The 19,794-nt window shown below is 42.3% G+C and overlaps 1 protein-coding gene across 1 annotated transcript in view; it reads right to left on the minus strand.

Moving 5' to 3' along the window:
• The window catches only part of Kcnq5 (potassium voltage-gated channel subfamily Q member 5), a 596,471-nt gene extending 581,512 nt beyond the window's left edge, over window positions 1–14,959 (minus strand). The window contains exon 1 of the mRNA XM_021158603.2: window positions 13,731–14,959. Within this exon, the coding sequence (XP_021014262.1) occupies window positions 13,731–14,131 (401 nt within the window). The 5' untranslated portion in view covers window positions 14,132–14,959. The remainder of the gene's footprint in view (window positions 1–13,730) is intronic.
• Between the last annotated feature and the right edge of the window lie 4,835 nt (window positions 14,960–19,794).

The raw sequence follows: 19,794 nt of genomic DNA on the forward strand, positions 1-19,794 counted from the left end.
TCTCTCTCTCTCTCTCTCTCTCTCTCTCTCTCTCTCTCTCTCTCTCTCTCTCTCTCTCTCTCTCTCTCTGTGTGTGTGTGTGTGTGTGTGTTGCTCACCTTAAGGCATTGTTCTCTTTTAACTCTAGGTCAGTTATATGTTCCTATTGTCTCTTGAGTTCCTTTTCTTCTTGACTGGTACTCTCTTGTTCCTTATAACTCACCTCACACTTGCACATGCTTTAAACAGCAACATCCTTTCTACTTCACCCACAGCACCAGCTAACTCACCAAACATGTCTCCATGTTCCTCTGTCCACAGGACAAGGACACACACTAGAAAGCACTAGGTACCCAGTACACAGTTTCAGCACTTTGGACTTGAGATCACTGTTGGAATCATTCAACTATGTGCTTGTAGTATGAGGACATCATGGACAATACAAAAGGAGATGTGAATTACTAGTGTTCCAGTAAAAATTATTTGCAGTACCCTCCTGATCTACAAGACTTGATTGACTTCTGCCCCGTTGCCCTGTGTGTATCTTTACTAAGACACCCTCTGCTGGTAGCTTTATTTTGCTTCTAGTTCTTCCTACTGGATAAAAAACAAGGTCATTAGAGCTTTGATGATTCTAACTAATTTGAGGGTTTTATGTGTCTAGTAAATAAGATGAACCCCTACCAATGTGATAAAGAGAAGAGTATCTTCTACCTCATTACTCACAGATATGTCTGAATAATGGTGTATAATGGGGACAACATGCCTTGACTGGGCACTTGTTTTCGAACAATAATGCTGCCTTATAAAGGAGCAGCTAACATTTAAAAAGTCTTTGATAACTCTGTTTTTGTTAGAAGACATCCTACATTCCGGCAACCCTAGGTTGGTAGAGTATATGCCATCTGTGCACAGCTTCCCATCAGAAAAGGTCGCTTTAGCCTGCCTGGATAATCTGTGTATAGAAACAGCAGTGAAATACCTATATATACCAAGGGATATGCACATGCCTTTAAAAATCCCTGTGGTTCTTCAGACATGAGATCACCAGTAACTACAAGCTGTTCCACTTGAACACAACTGTCATATTTAGTGAGGAAAAAAAATAGAACTTTTACTATTTTTATTTTTAGAGGTACATATATTTATGAAACTTATTCTTAAAATAAACTCACCATTTGTTGCTGAAGTTATTCCTACAATCCTTGTTTGTGTTTTTAAAAGAAGGGGTGTTTTCACACATTTTGATTGTATATGTGTACATGCATACAAACATATGTATAAGACAGTGTTTTCTATATTAAAGAAAAAACTAGAAGGATGCATTTCTGTTAGAAATTCAAGTATACAACATGCTAAACTCATTTTTCCAATCTCTAATCAAATATTGGCCTGTCTTATATGCTTTTTATTTCCATTCATTGTCAACTTTCTTTTAGCAAAAGTGCACCACATCACAGAAGTTAACTGGAGGAAAATGGAGATCTCTACATTCATTGGGGTAGGGTATGTGTGAGCATTTTAGGGAAGCAAGAAATACTTTCTCTTCAGGCTTTCTTTCAATAAAAGAAAATAGCAATGCAATATATGCAGGAAGGAAATATGATACAAAAGTGAAAGTTTTCCTCTGTTTGCTGAAATAACATGTTAAAAATAGCAAAATTTCAAAAATATTCTAAGAAACCAATCATGCTGATCCAGAAATGGATGCTTTTCATTATGAATATCCTGGGGAAGATGGTAGCCAACAGCTCTTAGTGGGACCAATCATGAAGTCAGTGGAAACTAGGCTGAAACACTAACCACTACTCTGCTAATATGAGGGAAAGGCAGCAAGCCCAGATGCTGGAGGTCTGTCTATCTGAAGAGAATCTCCACACCACAATTCATGCTTTGTAGTTATACAGTGTCAGTGACACTGCTTGTTTCCTAGTTACTGTTTTTAATTCTGACAACCTGGTAGAAGAGCTTAAACAAAAGTATTATAGGGCTGAAGTCCCCTCAGTTCATGGACCCTTGAGTTCTAGAAGACAAGAGAACATGATATCGTAGGAATTACTTACTCTAAGAACTCATGTTCTCAGAGTCATGGTGCTGATCATTCTAGAACACTCTTCATCGGTAAAAGTATACAAACGAAGTTTCCAAAAATTCCAATGGGGAAATCATGTGGTCAGTTTGGTTCAATTACAACTTTGTCCCTAGTGCCTCCAAGAAAATGCAGGGCTTCCTCTAAGAATGGGTAAGGGAGATGGTGGGAGAAAGAAAGACAGGAGACTGAGAACAAGAAGGTATTTGTGACATCCACATTCTTTCTAAGTATAGTAGTATAGAAACACACACAGTATATGCATGCATTGCTAATCCTCACTATTCATAGGTTTCATATTCATTTATACACCACAAAATCAATAAGGTACTTTTTAGAAGTCATCTATGTGTAGGTGTGTGAGAAACAACAGTTCACAATTTAGATCTCTTGTTGCATGTGTTTCCAGTTCATGATGAACAAGGCTAAAAGATGACCAAGTGTTCCTAAACTCAAGAGACAGGTGTGTGTGTGTGTGTGTGTGTGTGTGTGTGTGTGTGGGTAGAGAGAGAGAGACAGAGGCAGAGACAGACAGAGAGAGACAGTCAGACAGAGAAAGATAAAGAGAGGGAGAGACACAGAATTATTCCTTACCCAGGGATTTCTTGTCATATCTTACAACACTATTATCCCATTTTTCCTTTTTCTTTTAAATTTGTTTTAATTTTTTACTTACACTAAACATGTATTAATCCTAATTTCAATTCTCTCTTTTTCTGCCACCTTTATCATTTCAATTATTCTAATTTCCCTTTTTAGGGTGGACTTTCCATACACTTTGTGCATTTGGACAGACTTAGCACTGCTTAGAGAATTTCAAGATTTAGCTTTACACAGCTGTTTCCTAATATGCCATTCTCCTTCTCTCTTCACCCATTTCATTGAGTTGTTGGTTTCACAGCCTGATTTGTCTCCTCATTCTCATTCCTACAGCAATGTCTGGTGCCCTATCTCAAGCTCCTTAGCACTGCTAGACACTTATCAGCTTCTTCTCTCTGACGGGGAATTTCTCTTTCCACCAGATTTTCCTTCTGATGCAGTTCTGCATTGCTCTTGTCCCTGAGGTCTGCATTCTAGTTATGCTTCATACTTCAGGAGACAGCACGCTCATGGGTGTCTTTGGAATATCAGGTGTCTTTGGAAATGCTGATTTCTGTGTTTATTCACAGCCTCCTGACTCTGTTGTTTTCATCTCCTTTGTCCAGGACATTGAGTGTGTTCCCTGGGAGACTGGTTGAAGATGCTACAGGCTCCTAGAAGTCTGACTTTTCTACTGGTCTCTGGCCCTGCCTCAGTTATCCCCAGCTTACCACTTCACTGCCTCTTTTTACGTGTTTACAGGCACAATGTTATCTTTCTTCTGTGTAATACTTCACCACAGCCATGTCCTTATGTGAGTCTTGCCCTCCTATGAATACTGCATGGCTATAGTTCTATGGTTTTATTTTGTTATGTTTTCCCCTATCTTATCATCTCCCCAAATGCTGGCTTTCTCTCCCTGTACCCATTACTATCTCTTCATTTGACATGTCTACACTGCAGAGCTTAAATAAGCCCCCTGTACACACCATCTCTCTGTTCCAATGAACAAGTGATTGTCAGCTGGGATGGTCACGGTCAATGAACCACTTGGATGATTTCAATCATTTTCCTCACAAGCAAAGAGATCTCTCTGTCCTCCCCTTCTTCATATCCACACATACAGCACTCCAGTGAACCCCCGATTGTGCTGTGTGGCTTCCCCATGGTCAGATGCTCATTCTGGTGAAACTAGCTTTGTGGCTTTACATGTGGCCTCTGAAGCAAATGTAACAAGACACAATAGATGACTCTTAAATATCCAATGACATGGTTTGGAAATCTATATTAAGTCTATAGCATTGAAAGGGAATTGGAACCAACAAGAAACCAGAAGAGGAAAAAAAAAAGAGTTGAGTATTTGTTTCATTCTTTTTTTTTTAAACAAAAAAATGTCATTTATTTCTAGTACACACATAAGCTTTAAATTTAATATCAACACTGAATGTTTGATTACATTGTGTTACCTATCATTTGATTAAAAGGACATTCTGTGATCTTCAGCATAGTGGGATAGTTTCTTGACTACTCTTGTTTATAGTTGTCTTGGTCACATCAACTAATGTCAACTATAAATGTATTTTGATTATCTTCTTTCAGCTCCAAAGCCTAGAATAAAACTACACACCCAGGAGCTCTGGAAAACAGTTCTCAGCAGCATGACCCAACTTGTTTAAAAACAGGAATTTGTGAAGTAACTCATCAAGATCAATACCGGATACAAAACTCTGGGGAACCATGTAAGGAGATTTTTCTTGGTAGAGATGCAATTCTGTTCTCAGTGGAGTGTCTTTCAACATTCACCAAAGAGAGATCATGGTCACACCAAACAGGTGGCCTGAATCCCTTTTGAAGTCAACGGGAACAACATAAGCACAGCAACTGAATGCTTCTCACCTAGTATAGATGCTGTTTGACATTTAGGTCTACAGGGTCACCTCAGAGTAAAAACAAAATGGTACCATATTACTTACAGTAGCTGAGTTCACTGTGAGGACTAAAATATTTCTCATTGTTCTGACCCCATGCTGGGATTGAATCTAAAGATGTAGCCTAGCTTTCTTTTAAGGACCTCAACTTTCATTTGATGTCCATTACTGGTCAAACTGCAGCCTGTGAACAAAGTTGCATATATTTTTTTACTTGTCAACTTGTACATCAATAAGAATAGTAACCCCCGAGCTCAGGAACACATCCTGAAGGAACTAATGGGCTCAATGAGAGTCATTGTTATGACTGTTCTACTTCTGTGTCCTATGCATTTGGTGAACTGAAATAGAACTACATAAAGCTATTACTCTACCTCAGAGGCTCTCCTATGATAAACAAGCATTTCTGAGGTGTGTGCTATCCTCCCAGTTATAAGGAAAGTACAGACTTCTGGAACCAGATTACAGATATTCTTGGATGCACACACGCCTTATGACTACAACTGAGTATGCAGTGGATATTTTTAAGTTAAACACTACTTGTCCACGTGTAGTCTGTTTCCCCACACCATGCTCTTACTCCACTCCATTCTCCATTTCTTCTTCTCTTAATGACTGGAATTTTCCAGCTATCCATCATGACCTACTAACTTTATCTTAACTGACTTCCTTGTGATTTTTATCTCCAGTATTTTAAAGCATCATTCACATGAGACTGTAAACACGCTATCAGAAATTCCATCAGCACTAAAAGCTCTGTATCTCTAAAGTTAAACTCATGTTTATCTTTCCCTACATACCCCTTAACCTGTTTTGTCACCTGAAGTCCTGTTTCAGTTAATGGCCCCACTATCTATATAATGGCCCAACTCAATTACCAGAAATAGTAAGTCCATCTCCATCTTCTCCATTTGATAATCCTAAATACAACTCCACACTAGTGTTACATTTTTCCTCTTTTCTTACATTATTTCCTCAGACTGCATCCTAATTCAATGCCAGTCTCAAAGCCAATCATCTCTGCTCTTGATCTCCTTCAAATCATCAGCCATAGAGGGGAACACCGTAAATGAGAGCCAGTGATGGCTTCATGTGATAATCAGACTTGGAACCCAGAGCTTGTGATGCTGAAGCAAATGGACTACAACTGTAAGCCAGCCTGGTCTTCACAGAGAAGTAGAGGCCAACCTGGACTACATTAGGAAATTCCATTAGGACAGACAGACAGATGGATAGAAAGAATGGAGGAAGGAAAGAGGGAAGACAGGCAGGGAGGGAAGGAAGGAAGGAAAGAAGGAAGGAAAGAAAAAAAGAAAAGACAAAATAGGATGTCATTATTGCGTGCCTTAGTTCAATCTGTTTAAAAGATTACCCAATAGGTATAGATAAAATCCTAAAATTTTAGAATGGAACGAAAACCTTCTACCATATTATTCCTAATCTTATTTACAGTTTTAAAGGCAGTCACCACACTAAGTGTAAGTATACATATTTTAAATATCATACAGATACACACAGCTCTCACATACAACGCTAATGCTGTATTTTGATATATCCTGTGCTATTACACAGATTAAGTAAACTGGCACTGAACTTACTCATAGCCATCAAATCAGTAGGAGTAAGCTGAAGTTGAATTTGAACCTAATCATATTCTCCTATGAGATATCTTTAAGACCATATTATCTGCTTTGTGAAATGACTAGCATTGAGCACATCACCTTCTATACATCGTGGCTTTTAGTTAGATGAGAAACTGGATCCAGGGCTACAGACAAGGAAATGTGAACTGTAACATTACAGTAATCAAAGATCTCCCTGCCTTGGGTAAAAAGGAACAGTCTAGAATGGCCTCATAACTATTACAACGAGAATAATGCCCAATATGTTTGCAAATCAGGGTTAAAATCAGTTACAATACAGTTAAAATCAATTAGCTGTAAAATTATCAGCCAATCTTAACATAACTGAATGAATTTAAGGTTTTTCTGGATGATGGACACATTATCCAATATTACCGGGCTTGGCTAGTCAATGTTTGGACTTCCAGTGGTCTTGCACACTGGGCTAGGGTAAAACATGCCCTGTTGGCATTTTCATCTGCCAAAATAGCCATTTGCAATTAAAAATTAATATTGGCATTACTTCTCTGCAAGCAATTATCAAAAGGTTTCTGGCCATCTTCTTTGTTTATAGTGTTTCTTGCACCCTGACTTTATTTTGTTTTGAAGTACTGTTCTCAATTTTTCTGTTTCTTTTATGCCATACTAGTCCTGATAATGATATAGCAACAATTTTAACATTTTTTCAATTGGATTATGGACCTCAAGTATAAAAAATATTTATTATATTTATAAAATAGGCTGACTAGCCATGCTATATTTTACATTACTATATTAGCTGAATATAAAGCAGCATAAGTTGAGCCTCACTGCACATAAGGCAAATACCTAATTTTTAATGAATGTATCGGTTTCTATCGATACAGACTTTTAATTTGGAACAGAATTCTTACATAAATAATAAACAATTATTTTGGTCTAATGGCATCAGATACAGAACATAATTAGTACCATATAGTTCCATTTTCAAAAAGGGAACTACTATAGTCTGGACATTTGGAATATTGATAAATGAACTAAGATGCACGAACAGACCACAGCTGTGCAACGCCCAGGATTCTGGGTGTTAATGACTCAGGACAAGGGTTGTAATTTTAAGGGCTGAGTGCACATGGAGTGGAGAGAGGCCATGAACAGGTTTCTTCTCCAATGAGAGGCCAGAAGTGTTAAATTTTGGAAAGGTGACTTCTGCTATGCTGTGGCACTTAAGGAGAAGGGTGTGAAGTTACAGCCATGAATTAGGAGACAATTATCCAGCTCAGACACAAGAAGGGGGGGCGTGATTAAGATGCCAGATAACTTAGTATTCCAAGTATTTTGTTCCTTCTGGGATGGTATTTTAGACTCATTCAATTCTATCACCTCATTGAGTCATAGACACTGTGATGCCCAAGCACAGATGAGTAGTCAGAGGCACAAAGGGTCAACTGACTGCTTCACATCAGCTATTTAGTAAAAATGCTGCAGGTCACACAGCCACCTTCTGGGATACTTATAGCATCTTTAAGAGAATTGCAAAGATGTGGCATTTCTTTCATCTTTGGCTTACCTGAGGTGTCTGCATGGGGAACTTCCTCACTCATTGAGTTGGCATTTAACAAGGCACTATTATATACACAAATTAAATTAAAATTTAGAATTATGTAGACCTCCTGTATGGGAAGTTTTCCCTCATACTGAAGGGCTGGGGCAAGGTGGCACCATGACCACCAAGATGGATGAAGTATCATTGTAATGGCACTCACAGAATGTGATAAATCTAAGACAAATGGTTCCTACCTCATCCTTGCTAACTGCCTAGGAGTGTGCCAGAGAAGCCACATTTGTACTGTAGTTTGAAGAAACAGTGAAAGTCGGAAATATGTGTTAAAAAGTCATGGTACACTTAGTGGGAAATATTCAACAGCATAGCATAGGAGCAAAGATATAGCCACAAGACACAGGACAGAGCAACCCAGCAAGGCCTGTCATCAGAGGGATGGAGTTTTGGGGAGGTAGCTGTAATTAGTTCAGAGAGATGACATGAAAGTCTTCTGATCTGTTCCAGGGGAACTGGAGCCTAATTTTTATTACTCTTACTTCATACATCCATATAGTAAGATCATACAAACCTGTGTCATTCCACATGGGTTTCAGTAACAGAGGTCTTACTCTTAAGGAACATCATTCAAAAATAATTCAATGAAGCCTCATCCAATTCTCTAGTCTTTGAGGTGTTCTATTATGGCATTCTGGGTCTTCCTTCAAAGTCCCACTCTTTGGTTTTCTTGCTGGTGTTCCTAGCTCCTTTCACCACTTTTTAAAGCATTGATTGAATTACCACAAACTGATAAGGGTTTCAAAATCAAGGTGTAGGGTTGAGACATTTATATTACCCTCAAGATTTCTAAATGAATTTATTCTTTCAACATATTTTCTCATGGGGCCTTCTATGTTCTTGAAACTGTTGGTATTGCTGACCTGAAGTCCATGGAACCATAAGGGCCCCACGATCCTATTTCTTACAATCCCCACACAGCTGACTAAGAACATCGGCTTCTACTTGAGCAAGTCTGGATTGTTTTGCATTTCTGTGAACTTGGGTCATATATTACCATCATATATAGGCCATATACTTGCATTGTATCTTACAAAATGACAATTCTACCTCCAAAACCACAGATGGGAATCATCCCCACAGACCCACCAGACGGGTGAAAACATCTAACCAATTCTGTATCTTTAATATTGTTTTTAAATAAAGGATTATGGAGTACTCACCCCTAAATGGGACATTCATCTCACACCTCTCCCCTTACCCACCAAAGCTCTGGAACATCAAGTAACAGGGTTCACAGAGAGCATAAGGGCCACAGATCAGGAGGAAGTACTACAAAACAGTATCTTCTAGACATGACATGAACTCATATCTGGTGTGACTGCCTGCGCAGGATCAGATCAGTTTACATCCCCATAGATGGACTAACAATACCTCTCTCCCAACTGCAGGGTTATCCTCAGCTGATGACTTGCAGGGGAGGAAAAGTCTTCTTTAGGGGTGTGGCCCCCATCTTTGGGACTGTAAATACTCCAGTGGGTAGCCCTACAGCCATGCAGAGGGTTATTAAAACAACAAGATATGAATGTAGGGGAGGGAAGCAGAAGGAGTTGAGGAGGAGTTGGAGGGGAAATGATCTAAATACACTGTACAAAAGTCTCTAAGAATGAATTCTGGGAGAAAAAGGAACATTTCTGATTAAACCTCTCCTTTTATCCCCACCTTCACTCCCTTGGCTCCTTGGGCAATCATCTCCCACTTTTTCCAGAACAATATAGAGAACCAAAAGACATTTGCAGGGTGAACTTAAAGATAAAAAAAAATGCTCAGAATAAATGGAAAAGTTGAAATACTCTTTCCACCTAATTACACACCGCACTGTCTCCATTTTAAATCCCCTCTCGAATTTACTTTCCAAGTTAAGATGTGTTTTCTTGATTTTTGCCATTCATTCAGCTCTATGTCATACAGGGTAAAGAGTAAAGACAGACTCAGCCTACAATTCCATGACCATCTCCATCATCAAAGCTACAAGAAAGCTGTGAGCCCCCTACTCCTTTCCTTGAAGATGGCTTTATCCTGCAATGAGTTTAAAGTACTACACACTTGGGACCCCACGCTTTCACTAAAGCTGTTTTCTCTTTCAAGATGGCTCATTCACACCCCCCACACCCCCGTTCTGCTCCTCTGAAAATGGGCTACTTGACCATCCAAACTCAGCCCAGGCCTCACTTCCACTTTGAATGTTGTTTGCTGGCTTCTCTGTCCAGAGTGGCATTGCTGTCTCTTTTGCATTGTTCTATTTTGTAACTTGTTTTCTCTGCCACACATCCCTGAGAGTATCATCTCACACTTGTTGAAATGCTTAAAATCACATGGGTGCTCGTCCTCCTTGAAATCAGAGGCCTCATTAATTTAGAAATCAGCATGTACCACAGACACTCAGATATGTGTAGATGGATAAACCTATATATGATGTAATCGTATTTGGCCATTATTAATAAAACTTGTGTCAGAATAGCAGCTATGGGGTTGTAAATAGAAGAAAAACGGCCAGGAAGCAGAGAAGAGATTCTGAGAAGCAGAGAGGCACTGAGGAAGCAGCAAAGGACAGAAAGAGATATAACTGTAGAAAGAGTTCACAGCAAATGAATGAAATTTAATGGTCATTTGTATGGTCAGTAGTAGCTAGCATAATAGTAATAATAATAATAATAACTGTCTATTATTATTATCATTATTATTATTATTATTATTATACTCCAGGCTCCCTAGTTTGGGGGGGGTTGGAATATTCTAGTTTAAAGTAGTTATGAATTCTCACCCACAGTACTAAAAGGGACAGGATGCTTTGGGCAATGGGATGGGTTAGCTGGATGTATCTGCATTGATACATCTCACAGGCATGGGTGTTCCCGTGAGTCCTCAGGACTGATCGTATTTGCTACACTAACACAAATTTACATTAGGAATCCTTTCATGAACTCCTCTACCACTACCATAATTCTTCTAAATCTTCCCCAAAGAAGGGCAATTTAAACGGAACAACCAACTCAGAGAAATCATCTCCTATTTTAAGAGCTCATCTGGTTAATTGTATCACAGCTTAAGACAGAACACACTGCTTCTCGGGGACTCCAGAAAAGCAGGAAATGCCTGGATCTCCTAGGGCCCACAAACTCACAGGAAGAAATCACGTGAAGCAGACCATCTCCGTTCTTGCCAGAATTCTTACCAGTAGGCTGGGGTATACACTCATCAGATCACATTTTAGACCATTAAAATGTCATTATAATAATAATTATTTTGCATATTTTAGCAGAATATTCTCTTTACCTGAAGCATAATGTTAAGCATACTTCTCTGGTTTCTTGGCTGTGGAAATCCTGGGCTAACCAAGTAAATTCATCCCTGAACTGCCTCATTAATCACAGTGTGCTTGTTCTTGGCAAGGAGCTTAATACCCTACAAAAACTGTTATTAAAGTAAGATTTGAGGATTCCCAGGCTGGCAGAGCATTAGTTAGTTACACCTCTATAGAAATTATTTTCTTACCGTTTCCTGGAATGGTCTTATTAGACCTGCAGCTCAAAGTAACCTTGCTTTATTAATGTAATGTGTTAATTCCGGCTATTCAAAACCTCATTTAAAATCATAAGTAGTGATGATCCTCCACCCCCTCCATCTCCCCACAGCCCCACTGTCCTTCCCCCAGCCTCAGACTCTGTCCATTCTGACTCTGTGCTATGTATCTTCAACTGCTCCCTGCCTACAGACCTCAAGGCTCTTTGCTACATTATGAAGAACTTTACATAAGCAATACTGTGCTGACAAGCACACAACTCATGTTCTATCCCTCACTGAATTCACTGATAAAACTAGTTAGCAAGAAAATACTTAAACTAGAAACAAGCAAACAAACAAAAATTATCAAAGTGTTAAAAACAAAAACAAAAACAAAACAAACAAACAGAAACACTGCCTTAACCACCAGGCATCAAAAAGAAAATGCTGCATTTTGAGAAATTTCACTCCTGTGTGTAAACAATGCTTAGGAGACATCCATATGTGCAACAGTGTCAAGCTTCCTCTGAACCCATACTGTGTACTTTACCCAAATAAAAGATACTGTATTACATCATATTTAAAACTCAAAGCCATGAACATTTTGAGCATGTCTAAAAATATCATCATCCATACTGTGCATATTTACAGCACATTAAGCCTCAGCATTCCTTTTGAAAAATGTACATTATAGTCTGACAGTCAAAATAATTTATTAGGTCATTAAATACTAAATTAATTGTATATCAACCCAAGGAGATGAGCTTAACAAGTGTCATGGGTGTCTATCATTAATTACATTCAAATATTTATGACTCTTTCATCAGCAAAGAATAGACCTTATATTTTGAATGTAACGATGCTAGACAGAATACAACATTCCCTATGTGTGCCTTGCAAACATATGAAGCTGGCTGGAATAGTTCACCTAAGCTTACATGCTCACAACAATCTGGAACTGTAAAAATTTCCAGACACCGGGGCCCCAGAGTGCAGACTCCACCAGTTTCCTGAGTTCTACCTGGTCACATTTCAGGTTCACCTATTTATAAAAGCAGCTCCTTCTCTCCTGATATTATGATTTTTTTTTTTTGAGTTTCCTGGGTTTGTGCCAATTCTTCATTCCACATAAGGGAGAAGTATAGGACGGCATGCCTCATTTCTGAAAGGTCTTTTTGGTCTGCTCCAAACATATCTTAACTAAGTAAGAAACAAGGAATCAATCAGTATGTGCCTGCAACTTTCTCTGGAGGTCGTCTAAGGCTAATATGTTTGTATTTCATCGAAACATAAAGAAGGAGGGGGCAGAGAGGGGGCAAGAAGAAGCGGGGCTTCCTTTAAAAAGATTAGACAGGGTGTAATAGGCATAAAAACAACCTTAAGTTGTCGTTCAGATACACCTAACTCTAACAGGAGATTGAATGAATGGACGTCGGGCAAAACAGTAGTAAACTTTAGAGCCACCGAAAGCTTTCTAATGCCTAAGGGAAAAATAAACATTTGCTTCCAACCATTTTCTCATTTTCATTCTCGAATACTCTGCTAGATGGTGAGGTTTTAGTCAACACACACACACACACACTCACACACACACACACACACACATTCACACACACACACTTTATCTCGATGCCATAAGTGTCAACTAAACACACTGCTTGCTCCAGGTCACAGCTGGCCCCTGTTCATTTCCTCTACAGCACCTCTGGCCATGTTCCTGAACCCCAGTTCTCCACTTTCAGCTAGCACTGCCTGCAGCAGAGCTTGGGTAGCCCGCTAGACTCTGACCACCTCTATGTGGCAATGACTACTACGTGCACTGACAGATTTTCCGTTGATGACAGCTGTGATGGTGGCCAGGCGTGTTTCCGGGCGCGCTTACAACCTAGTCTCTCTCTCTCTCCACCACGTAGCAGCTTCCTCTGCTTGACCCCAGAGCGGACTGTGGACCCACTCTTAACCTTCTCCTCTCCACTCCATCCCACCCCGTCATGCCCTCCCAGTCTCTCCAGTCTCAGGTTGGTGCACAACCTCCCGGAGCTATCCCCAGCTCCTGGGCGCCCCACTCAGTTAACTTTCCGCATATCAGGACCTAATCGCTCCCGATTATCTGAGTCGCCTAAGTCCAGCTTCTGCCTTCAATCACCCAGGTACCTGGAACTGACCGGTAGTCCCTTGGGTGCTTTGGGGCAAAAGGGCTCTATCTGAACCAGAGCGAGAGGTGGGACCAGAGAGAATGAGGGCTCCAGAGGGCCGATGGCAAACACGTGCAAAGAAATAAAAACCACCACGTGTGTGTAGCTCTGCGTGTGAGCGCGCACGCGTTTCCGCGCCTAGGGCCAGGGCGCGGGCGCCAAGTGCGCCCCGGGGCTCCCCAACAGAGGGCATGGCTAGGGGCACACGGGTTCGGGGCTGGGGGCGCGGGTACTCACACGAACGCGTGGTAGACGAACGCCCAGCCGCGGGGTCTCTCCAGCACGTTGTACAGATAGTTCTGCACCCGCCGGTACTTGACGTTGCGCCGACAGCTCTGGCTGCTGGTGTAGGAGAGCGGCTTCCCCAGCAGGCTCATTCGGGCCCCCTGCTTGCCCCGGCGGCTCTCTCTCAAGCCGCCGCCGCCTCCGCCGAGCGCCGCCGCGCGGGTGCCGAGCAACAGCAGGCCGTCGCCCCTGGCGGCCGCCGAGTTCAGCAGCACCCTGCCGCGGCCGGACTCCACATCCTTCATGCCGCTGCCCGGGCGCCCCCCACCCGCGCCTGCCGCCGCCGCCGCGCCGCTCCTCACCCAGAGCCCGGCGGCACCGCCCTCCTCTCCTCCCGCGTGGTGGCGGGGCATGGCATCACCACGGGCACCGCGAGGGGGGCGCTGGCGCCTGCGGCGGGGGCAGCGGCTTCATGTGCGCGGACAGGTCTGCAGGAGGAAACCCGCAGCCGACGGGGCGCCCCGGGGGGGCGGACTTGTCGAGAGTCGGGGCTCCGGGCGGGGGCGGCGGGGTGTGCGGAGCAGGCCCGGGGAGGTCCGGATTTCTGCCGCTTCCAGTACCAAATCCGGACCTGTTGGGGGCGTCACTTTGTGAGGTGTCCCTCGCTTTCCTTCAGTCTGGTGGCTGCCACTCCCTCCTCCCCGAGGAGTGTCGGCACACGGGACTGAGGGTGTGCGGGATGCCCGGAGGCACGCTCGCACGCGTGCACACCCAGCAGGGTTCGAGTCTGTCTGTCCCCTGCACCCCGGCAGAATACCGGCTTGGCCCTAAGTCGGTCTCCCAGGATGAGTTTGGTTCGGTTCTTCCTGGGACTCGGAGCTGTCCGGAGGGCGAAGTCCGCTCGATGCCTCGTGAATAAACTGGACGAGCGGGTCTCTGGGCTTCTCCCGCTGCTATGCCGCGCCTGGTCCTGCCATCCTCGGGTGATGGGTGTGGGCAGGAAAGGTTCTGTCCTACCCTCCAGGTTTTGGCTAGCCTAGGAGCGAGCCAGCCGGGGCTAAGCTTCTGGCAGTGGCGCTTGGGTTCCCGCGCTGGGGACCAGCCCACCACAATTCAATGGACACACCCGGAGAGCGCCAGGCAGGGACCCAGCAGCTTCCCGCGACTCAATCCGGCCTGCAGGCTGTGACTTTCCATCCTAGCTTCAGACAACAAGCCTGCGAGTCGCAGAACATCCTTCCCATCCCCAGGGGTGGGGTGTGGGGAGGGCATAAAACTCCAAAGTAGCTCCTTTGTGGTGAGGGAGCTCCTCCTGACAGAGAAGCCTGGGAAAAGGAGCCCACTTCCCTCCTTCCAGAAATTTCCATGTAAGTGGGAGAAAGTCATAAAACTGCTTAAATCTCCGCCGCGACTGTGGCGTCCCCAGTGAGTTCAAGAGGGATCATGGAGGATAGTGAGCCCAGGACCTGCCTCTCAAGACAGGATGCAGTAACTTACAATGTTAGAGAAAAGGGAACCACTGACTGTGTCCCCTACCACCTCTGGAAAATGGGCGCCCCAAAGCCCATCTCTTCTCTTGGACGAGAGTGAGATTATGGTGCTGCTGGCTCAGAACTCTGCCTTTCAAAAATATTGTTAGCAATTAAACAACAGATTCAGCGATGGGGAAACTGAGAGGACGCCAGGATTGGGAACTACTTCTAATAGAGCAGCCTTCCTCCCAATTATTAAAAAAAAAAAAAAGTAATAATCGCCAAGTTCAACTGAACTATGCTTTCAACACAAAGTCATGGTAGCCAGTAGCAAAGTGGCCATCCCTGAGCCTTTTTTACGTCCATGAATATCAGCCAACACTAAGGCAAAAATCTTATCTTGGTTGTCTCACCCATAGCAGATAATACTCTACCAACACACCCACACATACACCCCGTGCATACACCCACGCCCACAGACAGCTGCTTTCTACAGTCAGAACGTCAGCTAAGAGTTTTACTTTTATTTTTATCGTTATTGTTTTGTGAAGACCTCTTCCTGGTTCTTACTCAGCAAGACCTTGCTTCCCTTCAAGCCTCTGGGCAGTAGGCACTACTAACCGAGCGCTGTGCAGCTGGCAGCAGTACCACGTGTGAGCCAAGCATCAACACCCAGAGTCACTCCTGCTTTCCCCTAATACACTTCACACCCACACACCGTGGAGGTGCTAGAGAGGTTGCTCCGTGCCCTGCTATTCAAGGCAGATGCAAAGAGAATGTCCTGGAATAAGCTCTCCAAGCCTAGAGCTGCGTGGAGACCCCTGGCTGAAGGTGGGGGTTGGGGGGTAGTTCGGTGCAGCTATATTTAGACTCCCCATGGAGTTTCTGTGCAGGGACTTTCAGGGTGAAAGATGTAGACACTTAAAATGACTCGTGCACACGCTGTCGACATGAAAAAAAAAAAATCCTAGCTTTGCTGAAAATAAGAAAACGAAAAGGCCACTTCCCCTTTAAAGGAAGCTGTTTTCTTTGCTGCAAACTTCAACTGAGATTAGATCACCTTTGCCTCACTCTGGGGCCTGGCCCCACATGCAGGCAGGAAATCTTTTTAAGGCAGGACTCAAGAGCATGTTTCCCCTCCAGAAAGGCCCAGGAACTCAGCTGCTTAATGTCCAAATGAAGGTTTCCTAGGATGCAGGGATCATACCAGGGAAGCTATGATGTCTATTTCGAAAATGTCAATAAACCCGGGTGGGAAGGTGGCAAGGGCAGCTGCAATTAATAAGGGTTATAGACGTCTCAGACATTTGTAACTATCTTTTTTGAGTGCCATCCACTTAATCACAAACCCAGAAAAGGGGGCTTGTCTGTGTATCCAAGGCAGGATCCTGACTCCCAGTTGGAGTACCCATTCTGCTGTAGGTGCAAACCCTAAGGGATCATCCTGCTTGTTCAATCCCAGAAAGGAAAGACCAAGAGACTCTGTTCACACCTGTTCCTAGGTCTTGGTCTGGGCCATGTTTTCCTTGTAACCCAGTGACTTCTCTAGATAGGCAAAAGTCAACTTTGAGGAAAAGAAAGTGTTTGTAATTAAGCTTTTATTGTTGTTGCTGCTCCTTTGAATACAGGTGTTGCTAGGAAACTGCCTTTTATTTCTTGCTGAAATATCAGTAGGCATAGTGAGCCATGCATGAGATAATGCAGCATTATTTCACGAGTAACAATTACACTAAAATGTTATGAAAGGGTGATAGTAAAAGTACATGACAATTCCGCTTATTTATTTATTTTGGTTTTGTGCAACAGGATCCCACTCTGTAGCCCAGGCTGTCCTGAGGTTACATATTTAGCCGAGGCTGGCCTCTAACTTGTGATTATCTCTCTGCTTGTATCTTGAATGTTGTGATTTCAAGAATCAAAAGACCTATGCAAAGAATCACTCTAAAAACTACCAGTGTTTATGGCTAGTGTAGAACATGTGAGTTGATTGACAGACCTCATTCCTTAAGATGGTTTTGCTTTAGCCTGGCAAAGGTGGTCCATGCCTTTACTTCCACCACTCAGCAGGCAGAAGCAGGCTATTCTCTGTGAGTTTGAGGCCAGCCTGATCTACAGAGCAAGTTCCAGGCCAGCTAGGGTTACATAGAGAAACCCTGTCTCAAAAAAGAGGGTAAGGGTGCTTTCAACTACTCCTTTGTGGTGCCTGCCTGCAATTTATGGTCTTGGAAACTAAATTCCCTAAAGTCTATAGAAGTGATTTTACTTGAATATACTTACTAGAAAATAATTGATTTCAATGCCTTTTCTGTCCTGTTATATTTTCTTACTGAACAGTACTCTGAGATAGCATCATTAGAAATGCCACCTATAGGCTAGAGACAAAGACATATTGTAGCACCTACAAAGGGAAGTTAAATAAAGCATCACCATTACATTCTTCCTTTTCTTGTTCAATCAAACTCATGTGCACTGTTCTGATGAGCTTGTGTGATGTCAGAGATACTATACAGAGATACGGATACATTTTGCTCCAGTGTGAGATGCCTGAGCTAATCAGAGTAGAATAACAATACAAGTTGAAAACTTAGAACAGTAAGAATATTTACTAATGTAAAATGATGGAACTCCTTGCTTGCTCAGTGACTTGCACCAAGCCTAGTCATAACAATAGGCTTGAAGTCAGGGCAGAGGCCCCCGACTTCCTGAAAGAATGCCCTTTAAACTATACCATCCATGTCTGTAGCTTTTATTCCCTCTGTGGTAATCCATAATCGAGTCAATAAGCATAGCAGCTGTACTGCATTTCATAGGTATCTCTCATTATAATCAATGGTCATATTAAAAATAGCAGTGTGGTGTGGCAAAGTACTCTTTTTTAATGCAGAATAATAATTCCTAAGAGATATGACACAAACCTCTTAAGGTGTTTATCCAACAAGCTAAGGCCAGGGAACTCAGCACAATATCAGAGACCATCTGAGGCTGGCCAGACTGCTAGAGGTTCTGATAATTGGAATCTGAGGCCTGCGTTACTTTGTCAATGAGAAATGGTTCACTTGAAAACAGCCTGGCCCGAGGGCTCAGAAAGAATGTAGGAGATGTAAACTGAAGTTCTGAGAAAGAGACCACACCTGTGCTAAACATTCGACAAGGCCGATAGACTGGAACCTCTCTGATTATAGAGAACTGGGATGGTGTGGATATACTGATCTGTCTTCAGCATCTCCATTGTCATTTCTGGCCCACCTCTGTGTTTGACTAACTTCTATTTGACTAGCTGGTAAAATCTCTTTTAGCTTCCACCAACCCAAAGGCAAAGAATGCCAGCAGATGATACATGAAGCCTGCAGCAGAGCTGCTCATGCTTTACTGATATCCACGCAGATGTAGTTCTTAAATGCTTTCATTTATAGCTTTTTCTGTTCCACACCTATAAAAACCCATTCCTAAAGCTATTACTACATTGGATCTTGGAATTCAGGAGTCAACAGAATCAGTGTTCTCATGACATGGTCTCTCATATTTGGCCCCAGGATACACTATGCCTCATTCCCTTTGAGGTGAGCACTGTGGTTATGCTTCAACCATGTGTATGTGGCTGTCACAAGTGGGTTGGTAAGGGACTGGACACAGAGCTTCAATAGATCTCCCTTTTCCCAGGCCAGCAGCTACCTTTTTTCCTAAAACTTCCCAAATATGTCCTGATCAGCACTACCAAAGTAAAATAATTATACTTACTATGTGTTCAGTGTGTGCTAACACTGGTTTAAGTCATTATTTCACTTGGTTTAAACAGTAACCTCATAAATATGTGTTTTTAAACCAGAATTCAGGTTATATTTAAAATGAAGAAATAGATTCAGTGGTCATCTTTAGTTTTCTGTGAAAATAAAGAGTCTTCTTATGTAGGTATTTTTATTAAAATTTAAAGCAGACCCAAGTCTTGTGGTATTGTTTTGACATTGGATGTATATTTTGATCCTTTCTTAACACTAACTTCAGTTTAATTCATGAAGGCCTACTTACGTAGCCTACTCTAGCAGATTACTTTGCCAGTCTTATCTTTTAGATACTGTTTGAAAGCTCCTTCTGAGGCACAACTTAAATGGAATTGTTAGATTCTTCCATGATCCATATAGCTAGAAATAGTCAAGTTGATACAGAAGTGAAAAATCTCCTGTGAGCTAGTGTATTAGAAAATTCTGTTATAATTCTATGCCCCCTAGTGGTACTGACATTTTGCCATTATTCTTCAATGAGGAATTATAAGGATGCATTCTTTATGAAGCTCCTATCATGCATCTATTCTTTCTATATGCAATCATCAATCAACAAGTGCATTAGATAAAAATAGAAATAGTCCTGGTTCTTAGCATGTTCAAATCAGATGAGAAAGAGGCATAAATTAAGTCAGTATGACATAGTGTTGAGTTCAGAAAAGGTTACACAGAATGCCATGCAAATTACAGAGAGTTTCCTGGAGGATGCCATAAATGGGAAGGTATTGAAGAAGAAGCAGATTGCACTGAGGACATGAGGGCAGCATCTTCAAAGAGAAAACATTGGTGGAAACATGCTTTTAGAATGACAAGTAGTTAGGTTGC

This window comes from Mus caroli, chromosome 1, assembly GCF_900094665.2.
Source record: "Mus caroli chromosome 1, CAROLI_EIJ_v1.1, whole genome shotgun sequence".
Lineage (NCBI taxonomy): Eukaryota > Metazoa > Chordata > Mammalia > Rodentia > Muridae > Mus > Mus caroli.